Source organism: Chiloscyllium plagiosum, unplaced genomic scaffold (genome assembly GCF_037043375.1).
Source record: "Chiloscyllium plagiosum isolate Xiang-an unplaced genomic scaffold, Cpla_swu_hap1 HiC_scaffold_26, whole genome shotgun sequence".
NCBI classification, from domain to species: domain Eukaryota; kingdom Metazoa; phylum Chordata; class Chondrichthyes; order Orectolobiformes; family Hemiscylliidae; genus Chiloscyllium; species Chiloscyllium plagiosum.
In genome coordinates, this window is record NW_028270164.1 from 10,049,284 (window position 1) to 10,068,261 (window position 18,978).

The following is an 18,978-nucleotide window of genomic DNA, read 5'->3' on the forward strand; positions in this document are numbered from 1 at the left end:
TGGTCAGGTAGTCTCACCGTGATACATTGCTCTCCCCCGCTCATTCTGACTGGAGCTTGATCATTATTTCTTAATTCAAACTGGCAAGCATCCAGAGTGAGATCAAACTTCACCTTCGCTGGATTCTGAATCCAGAACCATCACCAAAACAAAGTCCTACCCCGATACGTTCCGTGTAAAAGAGAGTTGCTAATCAAATGTACAGATTGATCTTACTGGAGACTCGAAGGAATATTTTGTGGGAGAGTGCAGTTCCATAGTCATTTCTGGCTGAGCACTGGTATTCCCCCTCATAGTCCTCCGCCCGGCCGCTGTAACGGAAGTCCATTGTGAGGGTGCCTGACCGCGATCGCATCGACACTCTGGAATCTTTTGCGACATTGAAGAACTTTCCATTGCGAGTCCACGAGAAGCTGTGGAGACACGGTCAGCCATCACACCATCGAACCAAGTCATCACTCCATTCCCCATCCTGTTGGGAAGTGCTCAGGTCAAAATCCCAGGTCCTCATTTCACCGGGCTGATCAACCCTTGAGGACCACTCTAAACATGGAGAGATTCCTCCAAGTGCAGGTGCTGACGCATGTCTAATGGCCTGACTGCAGAAACATGAACTTTCCCCAAGGAAAGTGCCGCCTCACAGCGCCAGAGACCCGGGTTCAATTCCCACCTCAGGCGACTGCCTGTGTGTTTCCTCCCACAGTCCAAAAAATGTGCAGGTTAGGTGAATTGGCCATGCTAAAATTGCCCGTAGTGTTAGGTGGAAGGGGTAGGGGAATGGGTCTGGGTGGGTTGCTCTTTGGAGGGTGGGTTGCTCTTTGGAGGGTCGGTGTGGACTTGTTGGGCCGAAGTGCCTGTGTCCACACTGTAAGTAATCTAATCTAATCTAATCTTAGACCTTTTACGAACATACATGTAGAAATTTAGGCCATTCATCTCCTCAAGCTTGCCCTGCCATTCAATGGATCATGACTGATCTGCTTGTGTTTTGAATTCCACATTCCCATCTACAGCCAATGACCTTTGATTAATTTTCTGATGTATGGACCTCCAAGGTCCATGTGTGACAGTATCTTCCAGAACCGGAATCCCAATCAATGTGCACTGAACCGAGTGGCCATGCAGCTGGGAGGGGAGCTGGCTGAAGGGTTAACTATCTTTAGTATATCTTCAGGGTTACTTTATTTCTCTTTGGGGAAGAGCTGGGAGGTGATGGGATGATTCCTGGGTTGATTATCAGCCTAACAAGCCACTTCGGGATAGTGAGTACACGGTTTAAATTTCTTTTAGTTCCGGTTTTTCTTCAGTTCCTGGACACAGTCGGAGAGGTCACGAGGTCACATATTTGGGTGGTTGCTTTACCTGAAACACTACTCGGGTAGTGACTCCCTCCCATCCTCCTCCTCTAGATGAGATTAGATTAGATTCCCTATAGTGTGGAAACAGGCCCTTCAGCCCAACAAGTCCACACCAACCCTCCAAAGGTTAACCCGCCCAGACCCATTTCCCCCTGATTAATGCACCTAACACCATGGGCAACCTAGCATGGCCAATTCACCCTGACCTGCGATTGTGGGAGGAAACCGGAGCATCCGGAGGAAACCCACACAGACAGGGGGAGAATGTGCAAACTCCACACAGTCACCCGAGGCTGGAATTGAACCTGGGTCCCTAGTGCTGAGAGACAGCAGTGCTAACCACTGAGCCAGCGCGCCGCTCTAACCAAAAATAAAGTTCTGTGCGGCAGTTGGTAAGGTGACAACTGTTTTCTTTTGTGTTTCATTTGTTTTTTTTTCCAGCAGTCTATTTGGGAATTTAGAATAGTAGGAATGGAGGTTAAGGTTGTTGAATGTTCCTCCTGCAGTATGTGGGAGGTAAGGGTCACCACTAGTGTCCCTGCTGACTTCATTTGTGGAAGTGCACCCAACTCCAGCTCCCCGAGAACCATGATAGGGAACTGGAGCTGGAGCTGGGTGAACTTCGGATCATTTGGGAGGTGGAGGGGGTTATTAAGAGGAGTTACAGGGAGCTAGTTACTCCACAGCCACGTGAAGAAGGTAGATGGGTTACAGCCAGGGGTAGGAAAGGGAACCGGCAGGCAGTGCAGGGATCCCCTGTGGTGGCTCCCTTCAACAACAAGTATACTATTTTCGATACTGTTCAGGGGGACGACTTACCAGGAGTAAGCCATGGGGCATAGGTCTCTGGCGCAGAGTCTGTCCCTGTTGCTTAGAAGGGAAAGGCGAAGAGGAGCAGAGCAGTAGTCATTGGGGACTCCATAGTTAGAGGGACAGAGAGGAGGTTCTGTGGGAACGAGAGAGATTCACGGTTGGTGTGTTGCCTCCCAGGTGCCACGGTTCGTGATGTCTCTGATCGTTTTGTCGGGATCCTTGAGTGGGAGGGGGAGCAGGCCCAAGTTGTGGTCCACATAGGTACCAACGACATAGACAGGAAGAAAGGTGGGGATCTAAGGCAGAAATTCTGGGAGCTAGTGGGGGAAGCTTAGAGTGAGGACAAACAGAGTTGTTATCTTTGGTTTGTTGCCCGTGTCACATGCTAGGGAAGCAAGGAACAGGGAGAGAGCGGAGCTGAACACGTGGCTGCAGGGATGGTGCAGGAGGGAGGGTTTTGGATTCTTGGATAATTGGAGCTCTTTCTGAGGAAGGTGGGACCTCTACAAACAGGTTGGTCTTCACCTGAACCAGAAGGGTACCAATATCATGGAGTGGAATTTGCTAATGCTCTTTGGCGGAGGTGGGGGGGTGTTAAACTAGTGCAGCAGGAGGATGAGAACCTGAATTGTAGTTCCAGTGTACAGGAGGTTGAGGGTAGTGAGGTCAGGGATAGGTTTACAAGGTCGTGAGAGGGCACTGGCAAATCAGGATGTTGGTTTGAAATGTGTGTACTTCAAAGCCAGGAGCACCCGGAATAAGGTGGGTGAACTTGCAACATGGGTTGGTACCTGGGATTTCGATGTTGTGGCCATTTCAGAGACATGGCTCGAGGAGGGACAGGAATGGTTGTTGCAGGTTCCGGGATTTAGATGTTTCAGTAAGAACAGAGAGGATGGTAAAAGAGGGGGAGGTGTGGCATTGTTAATCAAAGGTGGTATTACAGCAGCTGAGAGAATGTTTTAGGACTCATCCACTGAGGTAGTTTGGGCTGAGGTTAGAAACAGGAAAGGAGAGATCACCCTGTTTGGAGTTTTCTATAGGCCTCCAAATTGTTCCAGGGATGTAGAGGAAAGGATAGCAAAGATGATTCACATTGAAGTGAGAGTAACAGGGTAGCTGTTATAGGGGACTTTAACTTCCCCAACATTGACTGGGAATACTATAGTTCAAGTAGTTTAGATGGGTCAGGTTTTGTTCAATGTGTGCAGGAGGGCTTTCTGACACAGTATGTAGACAGACCAATAAGGGGCAAGGCCACATTGGATTTGGTACTGGGGAATGAACCCAGCCAGGTGTTAGATTTGGAGGTAGCTGAGCACTTTGGTGATAATGACCATTGTTTACAATAGCAATGTGCAGGGATAGGTATATACTGCAGGGAAAGGAGTATAACTGGGGGAAAGGCAATTACGATGTGATTAGGCAAGATTTAAGATGCATAGGATGGGGAAGGAAACAGCAGGGCTTGGGCACTCTTGAAATGTGGAGCTTATTCAAGGAACAGCTACTGGGTCCTTGATAAGTATATACCTATTAGGCAGGGAGGTAGTTGTCAAGAGAGGGAGCCATGGTTTACTAAAGAAATTGAAGCTTTTGTCAAGAGGAAGAGGAAGGCTTATGTGAGGATGAGGCATGAAGGCTCAGTTAGGGGGCTTGAGAGTTATAGGTTAGCCAGAAAAGATCTAAAGAGAGAATTAAGAAGAGTCAGGAGGGGACATGAGAAGTTGTTGGTGGATAAGATCAAGGAAAACCCTAAGGCACATAGGTATATCAGGAATCAAAGAATGACTAGAGTACGATTAGGGGCAATCATAGATAGTGGTGGGAAGTTGTGTGTGGAGCCTGAGGACATAGGGAAAGTGCTTAATGAATACTTTTCATCAGTATTCACATTGGAAAAGGGCAATGTTAGTGACTCACCAACATTAAAGGGATTTAAATGGGCATTGGACATACATATGGATAATAATGGACTGGTATATGTTAGATGGGCATCAAATTAATTTCTCAGGTCGGCGCAACATCAAGGGCCAAAGGGCCTGTACTGCACTGTAATGTTCTATGTTCTATTGTGAATTCTGTTTGGTAAGGACTTGAATCTGGAGTATCTGGCCCAGAGGTAGGGATTCTACCCACTGCACCATAAGAGATGCTGCAACCACAACTATTTACAATTGATAGGAATGATTTGGAGGAAAGAGGCCAATGTACTGTAGCCAAGCGGAAAGGTAATTTGCTTGAGGGATACAACCAGTTTCCAGAGAGAACTGAAAGAACTTACAGCGGATGCTGTAAATCAGAACCAAAAGCAAAAATTGCTGGAGAAGCTCAGCAGGTCTGGCAGCATCCGTGGAAAGAAATCAGAGTTAATGTTTCAGGTCCCGTGACCCTTCTTCAGGTTCTGAAACGCTAACTCTGTTTTCTCTCATGTTACTCCAGACATGGCCTCACCAACACCATATATGGTTGCAGTAAGACTTCCCTACTCTTACACTCCAATTCCCTTGAAATGTGGGCCAATATTCCATTATTCTTCCCTTTAAAAGAAAATATATCATTTCATTGGAGGCAGTTCAGAGAAGGCTCACTTCGATGATCCCCAGTATGGAGGCATTGTCATATGAGCAAAGGTTAAACAGGTTGGGACTCTACTCACTGGAATTTAAAAGAATGATCTCATTGAAACCTATTGGGCTCCTAATGGGCTTGACAGAGTAAATACTGAGAGGATGCTTCCCCTAATGGGAGAGCCTAGGACCAGAGGGCATAGTCTCGAAGGGGCACCAAGACTGAGATGAGAAGGAATTTCTTCTCTCAGAGAGTTGAGAGTCTTTGGAACACATTGCCACAGAGAGCCCTGGGATAAAGTCCTTGTGTATTTTAAGGCTGAGGTAGATGGATTCTTGATGAGTTGGGGAATCAAGGGTGATAGGGAAAATGTAGGAAAGTGGGCATGAGGAAAGTCAGATCAGCCAAGATCCTATAGAATGGCAGAGCAGGATCAAGGGGCCGAATGGCCTACTCTTATGCTTATTTCTGATGGTCTTATGGAAGGTCAGTAACTCAAGGACTCAGATTTACAGGGGCAAAGGAGTGAGAGAGGCATGATTGGGTGTTTTTTTTAGCATAGTGAATTGTTGGTCTGGATTGGACACACTGTAAGGTGATGGAAAAGGATTATGAACAGGAACAGGATAAGTACTTGAAAAGGAAATAATTTTCCAGTGTATGGTGAAAGACAAGGGGAGTGGTACTGATTGGTAGTTGGTTCAAAAAGCCACCAGGGACACAAGGGGATGAATGGCCCTTTCAGCTGTTTTATTGAGGTGGAGTCAATATCCTCTCCACATCGTTTTCTCTGGCATTGTACTTGGATATTTAGCGGAAATTCTGTTTACATTGACAAGTCAGGTTTCCAATTAGGCGATTCCCCTAAATAAAAACTGAAAGAACTGCAGATGCTGTGAATCAGAAACAAAAACAGAAGTTGCTGGAAAAGCTCAGCAGGTCTAGCAGCATCTGAAAGAAATCACAGTTAACATTTCAGGTCTAGTGATCCTTCCTCAGAACAAACCTGAAATGTTAACTCTGATTTCTCTCCACAGATGCTGCCAGGCCTGCTGAGCTTTTCCAGCAATTTCTGTTTGTGTGTGTGTGTGAGAGAGAGAGGGAGGTGTGGAGATGCTGGTGTTAGACTGGGATGGACAAAGTTAGAAATCATACAACACCAGGTTATAGTCCAACATGTTTATTTGGAAGTACCTACCTGATGAAGGAGCTCCGAAAGCTTGCACTTCCAAATAAACCTGTTGGACTATAACCTGGTGTTGTGTGATTTTTAACTATTTGTGTGTGTGAGTGAGAGAGAGAGAGAGAGGAGATTGCTCTGTTGGCCAATGAGACTACAGTACCTGGATCCAAACACCAGAGGGTGTTAATTCCACATTGCTCAGAGATTAAAAATCACACAACACCAGGTTATAGTCCAACTGGTTTAATTGGAAGCACACTAGCTTACGGAGCGACGCTCCTTCATTGCTCAGAGGTGGCCACTAGTGGACAATAGTGTTTGTTGTGGGGCTCAAAACATGTTCTCAAACTCTGTGTCCCCCACCACCCTCCCTTCATCTCCTCGTCCCAGAAATATACTGCACCCCTCACATCACTGCACAGAAATAATTACATACGCTGGAGTTGGGTTCCCCTTCCCTTCGCAGTAAATAACCACGTTATCTCGTGGGTCTACGATATAATCCTTTGGACTCTGCTTGGTAATGGTTGGAGGCTGGGCCACTGCAAAAACAAGTAAAGACAAGAAATAATGGTGATGATTAATATGTCAATGCTTACAGACAGAACACCAATGTAACCTCCTATCTTTTCCCTCAAAACCCAACTACTCTGTCAAATTGCTAACTGAGTTTGAAATTCAAAGTCATCTCACTGTGTCCAGCTCGAACATTTTTTTTCAGGCTCAGCTGTGCAGTTCTTCTCTCCTTGACAGCATTTTAAAAGTCAGCTAGTTGCTGTGTTTAGTTGGCTGGATGGCTATGAGTGTGGTGCACAACTTCATGGAGGACTGTCTCCTTGCTTGCCCTGCATTTGATACTAAGTAATGCCCCTCAAGCTGTTGACTCATTTGTCTGTCTCTCTCTCTCAGAGAGAGATGCCGATAGACCCTCAAAAACAATGGCTACTTAACAGCGCTCTACTACATAAAACCCTCTAATTTTCCAGACCCTTTCAGTTCTGAAGAAGAATAATATTTGACTCCATAAACATAGAAAATAGGAGGATCAGTAGGCTGTTCAGCCCTTTGAGCCTGCTCCATCATTCAATATGATCATGGCTGACCATCCGACTCAGTCCCCTCTTCCTGCCTCCCATTCCCTTTGATATAACTAGTGGAGCTGATAAAGGGTAGCCAATGGATGTGCTTTACTTGGACTTTCAGAAGACTTTCAATAAGGTTAACAGAGAAGAGACTAGTATGCAAAATTAAAGCATATGGATTTAGGGCTAGTGTAATGAAATGGATAGAGAACTAGTTGGCAAACAGGAAACAAAGAGAAGGAATAAACATGTCTGTTGCCAAGCAACAGCCTCCTGGGATACTGCAGGGATCAGTGCTTGGACCCCAGCTATTCACCATACACATTAATTATTTAGATGACAGAGTGGAAGCTAGGTGGGAGGGTGAGCAGGGAGGAAGATGCAGAGATGCTTCTGTGTGATTGGAGAGGTTGAGCAATTGGCCAAATGCTTGACATATGAAGTATAATGGGTATAAATTTGAGATCAATCTCTCCAGGAGTAAAAACAGAAGGCAGATTTTTATCTGAATGGCAATAGATTAGGATAGGGGAGGAGATCTGGAGGTCCTTGGACACCAGTCACTGAAAATAAGCATGCAGGTGCAGCAAGTGGTGTAGAAGGTAAATTGTATGTTGGCCTTCATGGCAATAGGATTTGAGTAGAGATATCTTGCTGTACAGGGCCTTCGTGAGACCACGTCTAGAGTACTGCGTGCAGTTATATCCAGGTAAGGACTCAAAATCTTATCTCTTTCCCCAGATACTGCCAGACCTGCTGAGCTTTTCCAGCAATTTCTGACTGGGTAAGTGACTGGGGGAGGGGGGAGGAGCACTGGAGTGGTATCAAGAGAAGAGGACAGGAAATGATGAGAGAAAGGGGAGACTGAGGAGACAAATTGAAATTAGCTTTCTCTACCTCCTCTGCCTAGTTCGAAATAGAAATAAAACAGGAAATAATATCCACTCCGAGGGAAATGTATCCAGGCACTGTACGCTGCGCGTGGAGCAGCAGAGACATACAGATCCTTAGGCTTTACTTAGAATCAGCTTTTGATATCAAAAGCTGTATGGAATATGACACACAGACTATGCACATATAACACTATGGACGGTGAGATAAGACCAAGCAGACAAACTGAAGAGAAAGGAGAGTTGAGAGTGTGGTGCTGGAAAAGCACAGCTGGTCAGGCATCATCCAAGGAGCAGGAGAATTGATGTTTCGGGCATAACCCCTTCACCAGAGACAGCCTCATTCCTATTGAAGAGCTTATGCCCGAAATGTCAATTCTCCAGCTCCTCGGATGCTGCCTGACCTGCTGTGTTTTTCCAGCACCACACTCTCAACTCTCCAGCATCTGCAATTCTCACTTTCTCCTCCCTGAAGAGAAAGGAGACCCAGGTTTAACCAGTCTACAGATGAATCCTGCAGTATTGTGCATGGGAATGGGACTCAACTGTAAACAAGCAGATGGACGGAGTAGCAGAGCAAAAGAAGACCCAGGGGACAGGCAATGCCTGCCAGCAGATACAGACAGAAGCCAGGCCTCACAGACCTCACTCAGCTCAACAGACAGGAATTAATGAAAGACATGAAAATGCATGCAGGACAGATCAAACAGCCTCAGTCAGATTAAACACGGATGAGGTGAGGGTGTAAGTGGGTGTTAAATCCTTACAGAGATCAAAGTCTGACTACAAGATGCAGAATTACAGCACCTTCCTGGCTACAGTGTCATGCTATAAGCAGCTGCCCGAATTTTATCTTTGTGACAATCAAGCCAGTCTTAAAGATGGATGCAATCATGAAACAGTGAGTAAGTGCCTGGACGTGGGTAAGATACAGAAACTCAGTGAGCCCAGGTGGTGGACCACAGTTTCGAGGGAGATGTAATTTCATCAGATGTACTCTGACCTGATGCTGAGCTCTTCCAACGTTAAGCTAAGGTTTTGACACTGGTATGGCTTGACACAGTGGTCTTCAATATAGTGCCAGCCATGGGAAGTTGACAGCACTCTGGCCTCAAAGCTACAATACTGTGGGCCATAAACGTCATTACAGAGGCGGGACGTATTATCAAGGTTTAGACTTTGGTGCAGAACTGAGGGAGTGCGGCACTGTCAAAGAGTCAGTACTGATGGACAGCTGCACTGCCGGAGATTCAGTACTGAGGGAGTGCTACACTGTTACAGGGTCAGTATTGAGGGAGTGCTGCACTGTCATAGGGTTAGTATTGAGGGAGTGTTGCACTGTAAGAGGGAGTTGTGCACTGTCAGAGGATCTGTACTGTGGGAATGCTGCACTGTTGGAGGATCTGTACTGTGGGAATGCTGCACTGTTGGAGGGTCAGTACTGAGGGAGTGCTGCACTGTCAGAGGGTCAGTACTGAGGGAGTGCCATATTGTCAGAGGGTCAGTACTGAGGGGGTTCTGCACTGTCGGGGAGTCAGTGCTGAGGGAGCCGGCACTGTCGGATGGTCAGTGCCAAAGGAGTGCTGCACTGTCAGAGGATCAGTACTCAGGGAGTGTTGCACTGCTGGGGGTCAGTCCTGACTGTGTGCTGCACTGTCAGTGTCAGTACTGAGGGAATGCTGCATTGTCAGAGGGTCAATACTGAAGGAGAGCTGCACTGTCAAAGGGTCAGTACTGAGGGTGTGGCATGCTGTGAGGATCTGTACTGAGGGAGTGCTGCACTGTCAGAGGCTCAGTACTAAGGGTGTGCTGCACTGTCAGAGGATCAGTCCTGAGGGAGCTCTGCACTGTCAGAGGGTCAGTACTGAGGGAGTGCTGCACTGTCAGAATGTCAGGGCTGAGCGAGTGCTGCACTGTCAGAGCGTTAGTACAGAGGGTGTGCTGCACTGTTGGAGGGTCAATACTGCAGGAGCGCTGCACTGTCAGAGGGCCAATACTGCAGGAGCGCTGCACTGTCAGAGGGCCAGTACTGAGGGAGTGCTGCACTGTCATAGGATCAGTACTGTTGGTGTGCTGCAGCGTCAGAGTGTCAGTACTGAGGGACTTCCATATTGTCAGAGGGTCAGTACTGAGGGAGCTCTGCACTGTCAGAGGATCAGTACTGAGGGAGTGCTACACTGTTACAGGGTCAGTATTGAGGGAGTGCTGCACTGTCATAGGATTAGTACTGAGGGAGTGTTGCACTGTCAGAGGATCAGTACTGAGGGAGCACTGCACTGTGCTGTGCTGTTGGACGCAGTGCCGAGTGAGTGCTGCACTGTCATCGTGCCAATGCTGAGGGTGTACCGCACTGTCAGAGGGTCAGTACTGAAGGAGTGCTGCACTGTCAGAGGGTCAGTGCTCAGAGAGTGCCACAGTGTGTGAGGGTCAGTACTGAGGGAGTGCTACATTGTCAAAGGGTCAGTACTGAGGTAGTGGTGCATTGTCAGAGGGTCAGTACTAAGGGACTGTTGCACTGTAAAAGAATCATTACTGAGGGAATGCTGCACTGATGGAGGGTCAGTGCTGAGGGTGTAGGCACTGTCAGAGGGTCAGTACTGAAGGAGGGCTGCACTGTCAGAGAGTCAGTGTTGAGCGAGTGCTGCACTGTCAGAGAATCCTGTCCATCCCTGAGCCATGTTTCTGTAATCACTATGACATTCCTCCCAGTTCCATGTTCCCAACAATGCTCTGAGTTCATCTTGTAAGTTTTAGTTCAGGATTCTCTTAGGATTAACATGCAGCTTCTGTTGGCAGTCAGAAAGACAAATGTATGTTCACTTCACATCAAGAGGTATAGAATACAAGAGGACAGATGTACTGCTGAGGCTAAGTCTCTGGTTCACCCACATTTGGAATATTATGAACAGTTTTGGGTTCCGTATCTGAGAAAGGTTGTGTTGGCATTGGAGAGGTCCAGACGAGGGTTACAACAATGATCCTGGGGATGAAGGACTTGTTGTATGAGGAGTGGTTGAGGATTCTGGGTCCATACACAGAGTTTAGAAGCATGAGGGGGAATTTACAGAATACTGCGAGGCCTGGATAGAGTGGACGTGGAGAAGATGTTTCTACAAGTAGCAGAGACTAGGCCCTGAGGGCACTTCCTCAAGAGTGGAGGGACGACCCTTTAGAACTGAGATGAGGAGGAATTTCTTCAGCCAGATGGAGGTTAATCTATGAACTCATTACCACAGAATGCTATGGAAGCCAAGTCACTGAATGTATTTAAGACAGAGTTTGATAGATTAGGGTTAGGGTTGATTAGTAAGGGGATCAAGAGTTACGGGGTGAAGGCAGGAGAATAGGTTTGAGAAACACATCAGCCATGATTGAATGATGGAGCAGACTCGATGGGCCAAATGGCCTAATTCTGCTCCAGGGATCCGTGGGAGGGAGTGCCACTGCCAGGGAACTGTGTTTGATTCCAGCCTCGGGAGACCGTCTGTGTTGAGTTTGGTTTCCTCTGGGTGCTCTGGTTTCCTCCCACAATCCAAAGATGTGCCGGTCAGGTGAATTGGCCATGCTAAATTGCCCAATACATTAGGTGCATTAGTCAGAGAGAAATGGGTCTGGTTGGGTTACTCTTTGGAGGACCGGTTAGACTTGTTGGGCCAAAGGGTCTGTTTCCACACTGTTGAGAATCTAATCTAATCTTCAAAAAACATCTAATTGGATGAGCCATAATTGAATCGTAAAACAGGGGCCTAACTCTTAGATATGTGTCTCCTTTCTCATGTGAGCCATTGAACATATCTCTATTCCGTTTTCTCTGATGTGCTGGTCTCGTTTCCATTTGGGAAGAATCTAAGCCTACTTTACAGAGACTTCCACATTCTAACTGCTCTCTGAGGCATTGAATTGATCTCCCTTTCGGGAATGGATTTAATGACAAATTTTGGTTTTAGATTCAGGGAAACGAACAGGAAGTTCAAGACAGTATTATAATTATTCATCCCTTGGGAAAACGCAAAGTAGAATGGAGAGAGTTGCAAGTGCCTTTCAGTTTTACTCTAAGGGGAAAGGGGAAGAGTCAGGAAGAGTCGGGCAGGAATGTCCAGAGGAGCTCCCAGGCTCCGGGCAGCCCTTGCATTGAGCTCCATGACTTTTCACCAGCCCTGTTCACCTCCAAAGCTTCCGAGCCAGAATCAATAACTCTGCACCCATGTTGTTGTCTGCCTCACTCCCAATATAGGAGCACGTTACTGCAGATGCTGGAATCTGTACTGAAAACAGCAAGTGCTGGAGATCACAGCGGGTCAGGCAGCATCCGCGGAGAGAGAGCAAGCTGACGATTCGAGCCCAGATGACTCTTCATCAAACCCAATGACCCTCACTTTGCTGAGCTGAACGGAGGACAGTGACTCTCCTCCATAGGACACTTGAGAGTTACAGACATAATGAGAAATGATGAGAACTTACACTCTCTCTGAAGGCTTGCTTTTGTCCCATTGTTGGCAAATTGAGGGAGCATAGAGGTGAGGAAATAAACAGGTTAGTAAAAAGAGACAAGAGCTATGAGCATGAGATACCATTAATACACACTATTAATATTCCATTCACATTAATGTACAATGCTTGTTAATAAAATTTGTTTGTTAACACATAATCTATTAAGACTCTACACTTGTTAATAAGCTCTGCACATCACACACTTATTGACACACACTACTGAAAAACACACAATGTTTATTAATATAAACTGCTTGTTAACACATCCTGCTAATTAACACAGTGATTATTGACAAAAACTACTTATTAATATTAATAGCTTATGACTTTACCTCGCTTATTAATACACACTGATATTAACGGGTAGCTGAGCTAGGTGAGAAAAGTGGACTTTGGAGTTTTCCCATCTAACTCTCTGTGTAATCACATTGGTCCCTGCAATGACACACTCGTTCTCTTGTGGTACTTACGATCAAGGGGGACTTCAATGGCTGTAACCAGGTGACACAGAGACACAATAAACACCAAGCCAGTGTGCAGAAGAAACCTATCCCTTGGCAGCATTTCCGGATGTTAAATGTTCCGCCAGTGCAGAGCAAATCTAGTTGATCTCTGGGTTCGAGTATTCCACCTGCTGGCAAAGAACATAAATTAAACAATACCAAGTTATTTTACTCCCACTGTGGAAATCATTGAACCGACAATGACCACTGAGTGACTTCTTCCCCCAAACTCCGAACCCCACATGTCCAGCTACAATAGCTGGAGCAACAAACATTGTATATCATCTCCGAGGTTTACATAGGAACCCAGAGTCCAGATTAGAATGGTGCTGGAAAAGCACAGCAGTTCAGGAATCCAATCAGGTGAAAACAGACACTGTGCCTAAGAGAAAAGATGAAACTCTCAGTCACAGTGCTGGGTTTTAAGGGAAATCGTGCAGGAGGGAGAGAGGTGGAGAGGTTTAATGAGGACAGGGTGATCAATGGTGGGGTGAAGGGCACACTTGGGGGGGAGGAGGGGATGCACAGGAGATCAGGATTGCAGAATTCTTGCAGGGTTATCAGATTAATGGCTAGCACGGTGGCTCAGTGGTTAGCACTGCTGCCTCACAGTGCCGAAGACCTGGGTTCAATTCCAGCCTGGGGGCGACTGTCTGTGTAGAGTTTGCACACTCTCCCTGTGGTTGTGTGGGTTTCCTCCAGGTGCTCCAAATATGTGCAGGTTAGGAAAGTAACCCTGACTGTGTTACACTTGTCATGAGAACAAATAATATGTTTAAATTACTGACAAGTGAAGGTAAACTGGAGTGGGGTGAATGGTATCACCGCTCGTAAAAGTGGAAGAAATAATACAAAAACAGAAATTGCTGGAGAAACACAGCAAGTCTGGCAGGATCCGTGGAGAGAGAAAACAAAGTTGTGAAGAAGAGTCACCGGACTCACAATGTTAACTCTGTTCTCTCTCCACAGATGCTGGCAGACCTAGTTGAGTTTCTCCAGCAATTTCCATTTTTGTTCCGATCTCCAGCATCCACAGTTCTTTGTTTGATTTTGACAGATACGACGGGTTAGGGGAGAAAAAATTAAACTCAGGCAGTTCAAACAGCAGCTGTATGCTAACACCACCATGTGTGTGATGAACGATCAATAGTTCGAATGGCCTTTAATTATCCCTGACTTATTCATACCTTCTTTAGACCAGGCTCTCAATTAAAGTTGCCTGCAGAATCACTCAGTCTGAGGCGTCAATCCCTGGGCCGAGCCACCAACCAGGTGCTGTGGTTCATTAACTTTGTGAATAGGCTGACCCTTGACCTGTGGCTCCCGCGACCTATTCTTCGGAAAGGGTCGCAGCCTGAGCTTTTGTTTGCTCATTTCCTCCCTTCCTTCCTCCATTACTGTCGGTGCACAGCATGACCCATCGCCCTCAGAACAAAAGGTGGGCAGATGGAAGAGACAGGGAGCTGCCTTGGGGGTCAACATTTGGACGACAAGAGGGTCTTAGCAATACCCAGGCAAGACCGGTGTCAGTATCTCACTGACCCAGCTGTTCAGATTTACACCGAGACCCTCACAGATCAGGGATTGGAAGGGATTGTGTTTTAATAAACACTAATGATATCTCAGCCAGCAGTAACTCTGTGCCTATTGCTCTCCGAGTTAAGCACCTGCTGTGGTTTAATGACAGCACTTTAGGATGGTTCTTGGTTCAAGTCCTGCTCCAGCAACTGAGTTAGAACCTGACGATTCTGATGAGGTGCTGCACTGTCAGAGATATCACCTTTTGTCTGAAATGTGAAACTGATTAGTAAATTTGTGGACAACACAAAGACTGAGGAAGCTGCAAACAGTGAGAAGGATTGCCATAGCATTCAACAGGATATAGAGAGATTAGATTAGAACCCCTACAGTATGGAAACAGGCCCTTCGGCCTAACAAGAACACACTGCCCCTCCGAAGAGTAACCCACCCAGACTCATTCCCCTACCCTATATTTACCCCTGACTAATGCACCTGACACTATGGGCAATTTAGCAAGGCCAATTCACATGACTTACACACCTTTGGATTGTGGGACGAAACCAGAGCACCTGGAGGAAACCCACCCAGACATGGGAAGAAAGTACAAACTCCACACAGACAGTGGCCCGAGGCAGGAATTGAACCCGGGTTCCTGGCACTGTGAGGCAGCAGTGCTAACCACTAAGCCATCGTGCTGCCCCACGGTGGAATGCCTGGAGACTTGGATGGAGAAATGGCAGATGGAGTTTAATCTGGACAAAGGCGAGATGATGAATTTTGGAAGGCCTAGTGCAGGAAGGAAGATTACAGTAAATGACAGAACCCTTAATAGCATCAACATGCAGAGGGATCGAGGCATACATGCCCACAGTTCCCTGAAAGTGGAAACATAAGTGGATAAGGTGGTCAAGAAGGCATATGGTAAGCTTGCCTTCATCGGTTGGGGCATAGAGTATAAAAATGAGCAAATCACGTTACAACTGGTTAGAACTTTATTTAGGCCACATTTGGAATACTGCAGACAATTCTGGTCACCGCACTACCAGAAGGATGTGAGGCTTTGGTGAGGGTACAGAAATGGTTTACTAGGATGTTGCCTGGTTTGGAGGGTATTAGCCGTGAGGAGAGATTGGACACACTTGGTTTGTTTTCACTTGAATGTCAGAGGTTGAGGGGGTGTTGGATGGGGGGTGCGACCTGACAGAAGTTTACAAACTTATTGAGGCATGGATAGAATAGGTAGTCAGAGCTTTTATTTTCCCAAGCAGAAGTCTCAATTCATAGTGGACATGGGTTTAAGGTAAAAGGCGGCAAGTTTAAAAGACATGTGAGAGTATGATACAATAGTAATATTTAAGTGGCATCGACACAGATACATGAATACTCAGGGAATAGAGGGATATAGACAGTGTAGGGGCAAAAGGTTTTTAGTTTAGAAAGGGCGTCATGTGCTAGCAGAGTATTGGTGGGCCAAAGGGCCTGTTCCTATGCTGTACTGTTCTTTGTTCTTTAATGCTCCAATGATCTCTCCTGGTGGATTTAAGAGATCCCAAAGCACTATTTCAGAGACAACTCTGCCTTTTTCCCCAGTCTCCCTACCAACGTTCATCATTTTCCAAGTTAAGGCTAAGATAACCTCCCTTACCACTCCCACTACCAATTCCTATTGAATTTGCTTTATCTTCCAATTCAACCAGTGACCATATTTTCAAAGTATATTGATGGCTGTCAAACACTTTGGAAAGTCCTGCATTTAAGAAAAAGCTACTTAAGTGAATGAGGATGAAGCCGTGGGATTATGCCAAAGGAGGTGACTGAAAAAGGATGTTTGAGTACTGGACAAAGGTCAGCACAAACTGGAAGGGATGATTGGCTTGTTTTGTGCTGTACATTCTGTACAGTTATCTGAGGTTACGAAGGATACTTTAGCAATGAAAGTTACTCCTTCTACAGCTAAGTTTATATTGACTAGAGCTTTTGGGTCAAGCGCTATGGGGTCAGTTAGGTAAGTGGAAGATGAGACCAAATTCAGATCAGACAAGAGGTTATTGAATGGGACAGCATGGTAAAGGGGCCAAACAGCCTGTTTCTGTTGCTAAATCTAATAGTCCCAGCCAGTTGTGGATTGTAGAGTCACAGAGTCATACAGCATGGAAACAGACCCTTCGGTCCTCCTCATACATTATGACCAGGTTTCCCATATTAGCCTAGTCCCATTTGCTTGCATTTGGCCCATATTCTTCTAAACTTTCCTATTCATGTTCCTGTCCAAATATCTTTTAAATATTATCGCTTTACCTGCATCTACCACTTCCTCTGGCAGCTCATTCCACAGGTGATCCACCCTCTGTGTGAAAACTTTGCCCCTCAGGACCCTTCCGTCTCCTCTCACTTTAAAATTGTGCCATCTCATTTCGAACTCCCCCACCCCACTCTAGGGAAAAGACCTTGGCTATTCACCTTATCCATGCCCCTCATGATTTTATAAACCTCTACCAAGGTCACCCCCCAACCTCAAGGGGAAAAATGTCCCAGCCTGTCCAGCCTCTCCTTCTAAGGCAAACCTTCCAGTTCCGGTAGCATCCTTGTAAATCTTCTCTGGACCCTTTCCAATTTAATAATGTCCTTCCTACTGCAGGGTGACCAGAACTGTACACAGCACTCCACAAATGGCCTCACCAGCAAGCTGTAGAGTCAGTGAAGAGACAAGAGTCTATAGCACATCCATCATGGAGAAGACCTCAGTGAGAGTGCTGGGGGAATTTTGTGGAGCTCAGGCAAAGGTGGAAAGAGTCTGTCCTTAATTACACAGCATCGCAGCACAGTCCGTGTTGCAACATGCCAGACAACTTGTGCACAGGAAGATCTCACAGACTCCACCATGAGCTGAATATGTGACACCCACCCAGTGTAAACTGCATGGAGGCAGCTTCAGCCTTCGCAAAGGGTCATGACCTTGAACAAAACTTAAAATATAAGACAGTGGGAAGCGAGCTGATGCAGTTGAAATTGTCACAAGCCATAAAAAATAAATGGAACTTTGGTCTCTTGAGTGCATCCTCAGCTGGGGACTGAGGTTTCAGTGAATGGTTATAGGGAAGGGGGTGAGGGCATCACGGGCTGTTGCTGGGGCAGGGTAAAGCTGCACTAGCCTCTTGGGAGACCCAGTATCACTAGAATTAAATATTCATGTCCTCTCAAACAGGGGAGAAATGTGACATCTTATTAACCTATTGCGATCTGCATCTGACACAGTCAGAAATCAGGAGAGGCTAGTGGACTGTGTTGAGGTACAGTATTGATTCTTAACAAATACGTACCAAGAACCACCACGATCATAGAAAGCAAAGGACTGCAGATGCTGGGTATCTGAAACACACAAAAAATGCTGCAATAACAACTGGTAAACTTTAATGATGGGTCCTGTACAAGATTAATGGGATTTTAGGATAGATTTTCTTTCACATGTTCCAGACTGATCAACACAGCTCCAACTATTAAATGATGTGCTAATGTGCCTCACTTCCCATACATACCAAACTATTTACATATTCAGCAATATGTTAATCAGTATGACAAATTGTACGCATGCTAAGCAAAATACCGAGGCAACACTGGAAATCTGAAAGAAACAAAGAGAATGCTTGAGAAACTCAGCAAGTCTGACACTAACTGTGGAGAGAGAAGCAGCGTTAATGTTTCCAGTGACACTTCTTCCAAACTGAAAAGGGTTGGGAAATAGTATTTTTTAATATACTTTTGACAGAGGCAGAGCTGTAACAAGAGGGCAGATGTTGCAAAGGCCCAGTGCAGAAGACAAAGAGGTTGTTAATAATGGTGAAGGGTTAAAAAAAAAACAAGTGTAAAAAGGGTGTAAGTTGAGAGGTGAAAGGGAAAGAATCGATCCTTTCCTGTTGAACACAAAGCAAACATGATGCAAACATGACGTGGCTGTGGGGACCTGGTGGGGGACAGAATGTAGACAAAATGGAGTACGGACATAATGCAGTCTGCTTCTGAAGTTATGGAATTCAATGTTGAGGGTTAGAGGCTGCAAAATGCCAAAGTGGAAAATGAGATGTCGTTCCTCAAACTTGTCATGTGCTTCCTTGAAACACTGCAGCAGTGTTGGATCAGAAATGTGAGCAGGAAATGCTTTTGGTACGAGTGGTTTGCCCTCAGCCTTTTCATTTGTCAGTAGCCCCTGGGCTTGAGGCACTGACTTCTTTGCCTTCAGATGTATGCAGCTTTACACACTCATGGGAGAAGGATCGGAACAGGAGGAAACCTTTCAGAGTGCATCCTGAAGCAATTGGGACATCAGGATTATTCCTTTGGACAAAGTGGATGTGTTCTACAAAGTCTGACTTTGATCTTGCCAACGTAAAGGAGGCTGCATTGGGAGCAATGACATAGCAGTAAATGCAAAATAAACGACTGGTCTTCATCTTAAGGTGATGGAAATACAAACTTATTTCGAAGTTACACAAAGTACTGGTTTGATTTGGTTAGTTTTGATTTCTTATTGTCTTATATACTGAGATACAGCAGAAAGTATTGTTTTGT

The 18,978-nt window shown here is 45.9% G+C and overlaps 1 protein-coding gene across 1 annotated transcript in view; it reads right to left on the bottom strand.

The window, feature by feature from the left end:
• nfasca (neurofascin homolog (chicken) a) overlaps nt 1-18,978 on the bottom strand; it is a 306,670-nt gene that overhangs the window by 126,419 nt on the left and 161,273 nt on the right. Inside the window, exons 3-7 of the mRNA XM_087973468.1 lie at nt 17,733-17,781; nt 12,859-13,019; nt 12,359-12,376; nt 6,362-6,467; nt 217-413 (exon numbers count right to left, since the gene is read on the bottom strand). Of these exons, the coding sequence (XP_087829594.1) occupies nt 217-413; nt 6,362-6,467; nt 12,359-12,376; nt 12,859-12,952 (415 nt within the window). The 5' untranslated portion in view covers nt 12,953-13,019; nt 17,733-17,781. The remainder of the gene's footprint in view (nt 1-216; nt 414-6,361; nt 6,468-12,358; nt 12,377-12,858; nt 13,020-17,732; nt 17,782-18,978) is intronic.